General features: G+C 60.8%; 2 protein-coding genes across 3 annotated transcripts in view; both read right to left on the bottom strand.

Annotated features, from left to right (window-relative positions):
- XYLT2 (xylosyltransferase 2) overlaps window positions 1-364 on the bottom strand; it is a 14,023-nt gene extending 13,659 nt beyond the window's left edge. Inside the window, 3 exon segments of the mRNA XM_019621622.2 lie at window positions 152-222; window positions 225-293; window positions 296-364. Coding sequence (XP_019477167.2) covers window positions 152-222; window positions 225-293; window positions 296-356 — 201 coding nt within the window. The 5' untranslated portion in view covers window positions 357-364.
- A 270-nt stretch (window positions 365-634) lies between these two features.
- Window positions 635-3,724, bottom strand: part of LOC100550618 (protein CD300H-like) — a 4,207-nt gene continuing 1,117 nt past the window's right edge. Inside the window, exons 1-6 of one of the 2 annotated variants that reach the window (XM_010721624.3) lie at window positions 3,250-3,717; window positions 2,540-2,681; window positions 1,640-1,746; window positions 1,318-1,370; window positions 1,039-1,167; window positions 635-776 (exon numbers count right to left, since the gene is read on the bottom strand). In XM_010721624.3, coding sequence (XP_010719926.1) covers window positions 663-776; window positions 1,039-1,167; window positions 1,318-1,370; window positions 1,640-1,746; window positions 2,540-2,681; window positions 3,250-3,637 — 933 coding nt within the window. In that variant the 5' untranslated portion in view covers window positions 3,638-3,717 and the 3' untranslated portion in view covers window positions 635-662. Of the gene's footprint in view, window positions 777-1,038; window positions 1,168-1,317; window positions 1,371-1,639; window positions 1,747-2,539; window positions 2,682-3,249; window positions 3,718-3,724 lie in introns of those variants that run through there. The other variant, XM_010721625.3, reaches the window with a different exon arrangement.

Below are 3,724 nucleotides of genomic sequence, written 5' to 3' on the forward strand. Positions count from 1 at the left end.
CGGTCTGTACCGAGTTCTCGGGCGGCTCCCGGCCCCGCAGCCCCCCGGCAGCAGCTCTTCCTGTGAAAATTACCCCCAGATGCGGCGGGCCGGGGCCCGGCTCCCCGGAGTTATCCACGGATTCACCAAAGTATGGGCTGCGTTAATTGAGAAAGGAGAGACGTTTTATGGAGAAAAACGCGTCGAGTGGGAGCCCGGGAGTAAATGATGGGCTGAGGCGGGGGGGGCTGAGCCGCGGCCCGGCAGGATGTGCTCCCAGCGGGGCCGTGAGGCACGGAGCCGTGGCGGACCGCCCTGGGGAGCGCGGGGATGCGAGGAGCCGTTTCCCAGCGGCCGTGCAGGACGAATGGAAGCATCTCTGCCGGCTGCCCCCCAGCCTGGGGCCGCAAGAATGCAGGGACTATTTTTGGCACCCAGCACGGTTGCCATGTGGGGCACGAGGTCTCTGAACGCAGGGAGTGACCTTGTCCCCTCTGGCTCGACCTCTTCCTCTCTTGTGCTGCACCAAAGAAGCACCGGAGCCTATGAAAGCAGCAGCTCTGTCATGCAGCCGGTTCCTGGCTGCCCCAAGCACTGTCCTGATGCCCCCGAGTGGGTCTCAGGGTCCTGAGCAGCTTCTGCTGCCATCGGCCCCAGCAGACAGCAGTGCTGGCTCCCCATCCTCACTGTGCTGCGCGCTGCTGCCTGGGAGCCATGTTGGCATAGAGCTGTTCCTGCTCCTCCGGAGGGATTTTGCACACCTGGGCATAAAGGCTCTCTGTATTCCCTTCCAAATTCTGGGAAAAAGAGGGGAAAAAAATATAAAAAAGAACTATTGGCATGGTTCCTCCAAGGAACATCCACACTGCTGGAGCCTCTTCCATCCCTTTCAAGCTCCCATCACAGCCACAGGACCGGAGAACACGAGGGCAGCCTCGTTATCTGTGGCTACTGTCCACCTGTAACCCGCCCATCCAACCCAGCCCTGCCCCACATCAGGTCCCCTCATTACAGCCCCCAAGCGGGATTTCTTCCTGCTGCCACCTTGTGCTTTCCCACCTGGCAGGGCTTCTTGACCTCCGAATATTCGGTGGCTGCCTGTGGGGATGCAGGGGCAGCCCTGACGTTGCTGTCCAGGCGGCTCTGCTCCATGCCCACATGGCTGATATCCACGTACTGCAGCACCTCCTGCAACCAACCCAGAAGAGTCGGGGTGTGCTTCCAGCACCTCCCATCCCACTGCCCTCGGTGATCAGTGCTGGGATGGAGGCAGGAGCACAGAGTGCAGCACTTCCCCCTTCCCGCACAGCTCCCCGGGCCCCGCGCTGTTTGCCTTACCACGTTGGCTGTGCCACGAATGCTGCCCATCTCGATGGGTGCTCCTGCGAGGGCTGCGTGAGATGCAGTCATGGTCAGACAAAAGAGAAAGCAGAGGAACAGCTGTGTGTGAAACCTTGCGCTGCTGCGGCCAACCTCACTGCAGAGCAGGAAGGGACCCGGGGCACCTGGCCCAAAGCAGCTCTGCAACAAACGCAGACCCACCAGAAAGCTGGCGGAAGAAGGGACCTGGTGGCAGCTTGCCCTCTGGCCCTCCCTGTGCTGGCACCAAAATTCACATCAAATCTAGACAGAAAAAGGCACTGGTGACAGCTTCGCTTACCCTTCTTCCTCTTCCAGGACAGAATTACCAAAATGGTAGCAGCAAGTGTGAGGAAAAACAGAACCACTGCAATGCATGGGATGAGGATACCCATGACGATGTCCAACCTGCAACAGGAAAGAGTTTCTGTTCTCTCACTCCGCTCAGCAGCAAAGCCAGCAGCAAGCACTGCAGAGCAGGCACGTGGCACGGGTGGCAGCTGCTCCTGCTCACTTCGCTCTCTTTGCTCAGCTTGGTCATGTCTGTGGGCAAGGGGCTTGCCTGGAGAGCAAGGGAAGCAGGCAGGTGGTCCTCGGCCTGCAAGGAGCAGCAGCAAATGGGACACCATTCTGAGAGCTGCAGCACCTCCAGTGTTTTAAGAACCCCTTATTGCCACTGCCACTGCCGCTCTATTGTTCTACTCTGGTTTGGATGCACTGTTTGGTGACCTGCTTTGCTGCCAGCAGTAACAAGGCACGGTCACTGTGTCAAGGGGTCGGGTTTAGAGAAGGAGATCACCCATATGCACACAGCCTTCCCCACATCTTGCATCACCTCTGAGAGACGGAGGAGAGGGGAAGCTCTGCTGCTGCCATCCTGCCCTTGGGCAGCCCCTGCGAGGCCGTGTGTGACTGCAAAGCAGAACAGCACCCAGCTGAGCGCACAAGCAGCTTCCCACAAGCAAACACCCCTTCGAGATATGGGGAAGGAAATGGGATCGGCGGTGCAGCCCAAGCTCTCTTCTCACACAGCCGTGACCTGTTGCTTCCTCTTGCTGCTCAACACCAGCAGGCAGGTGTGTCTCTGCCAGGTCCCAGATTGCTGTCTGCACTGAGCAGCTGTCTGACAGGACACAAGGCTGCCTTCTGAAGGCAAAGGCAGGAGGTCTAAGCCTGAGGGTGGGCCACGAGTGGTACTCACTGCCCTTCACTGAGGTCTCCAGGGGAAGTGGGGCGTGCGGTCTGCTCTGCAGTTTCCTGCTGGAGAGGCTTCCACGTGGGGCCCAAAATGGGGCCAGGGGTAACAGCTGATGTGAAGGATGATGCTGAGGATTTGGAGTTTTCTGTGAAAGAATAGGAAGCGCTCAGCACATCTGCCTGCCTCCATGGGAAACGCTGCGGGCTGGGAGAGTCGGAGGTGATGCACTCAGAGTCACCCCGGGGAACCCAGAGTCCCCTCTGCACAGAGCTAAGCCCCCTCCCCAGGGCTGCAGCGGGGCCCAGCAGTCCCAGTCCCCCCAGCACACACAGACACCCCAGCAGTGGCACTGCATGGCCCCGATCTGGGGGTCTGGTGCTCCTCAGTGGGAAATGGGGTGGGAGTGAGGGACTCCATGGTGGCACAACATGTGGGCCAGGGGAGCACAGGGAGAGCCTGTGGGATCAGAGCAGAGTGAAAACGGAGCATGAGAGCAGGGTGATGCCCTGCAGAGAGGGGGGCAGCTGAAGGAGGGGCAAGAAAAAGGGACCGTACTGAGACCCCTATCATGGTGGCAGCCTGCACAGCCTGGTGACACATCCCAGGGCAGCTCCATGTCGGGTGCCCACCTCCTCCCAGCAGCTGCATCCCACAGCCTGCTCCTGGCACTTGTCCTTGGGCACGGGGGGAACGTCAGACACATGAGCACTGACCTGAGACCACGGTGACCCGCACCATGTCGGCGACATCCTTCTGCCATAAGCTTGTTTGCACCCCACAGCGGTAGGTGCCCGCATCCTCCGCAGTCAGGTCCCTCATGGTCACAGTGAACACCCGCTCCGTGCGGTTGTCCCGGATGGAGGTTCGGTGCCACTGAGCCCAGGGCTGCTTCTCCGAGGTGATGACGATGTGGGTGTTATAGGAGCAGGTGTTCAACCTCCCAGGGTAGCACCAGTATTTCGGGTACTTTTCGTACCCCTTCTGGTAGGAGCAAGACACTGAGAGGGTCTCCCCGATGTACCCCACCACGGTGCCGGGTCCCCGCACCGCCCGGCCGGGGAGGCACAGAGCCGTGCAGCAGAGCAGCGGCAGCAGCCGCATGGCCCACCGGCTGCGGGACGCCGGGGCCGAGGAGCCGCGGAGCTCTGCGTGCCGCCGCCGGGGCCGCTCCCGTCGGAAGGGCGGAGG

The sequence above is a fragment of the Meleagris gallopavo genome, chromosome 20, assembly GCF_000146605.3.
Source record: "Meleagris gallopavo isolate NT-WF06-2002-E0010 breed Aviagen turkey brand Nicholas breeding stock chromosome 20, Turkey_5.1, whole genome shotgun sequence".
Classification (NCBI taxonomy): domain Eukaryota; kingdom Metazoa; phylum Chordata; class Aves; order Galliformes; family Phasianidae; genus Meleagris; species Meleagris gallopavo.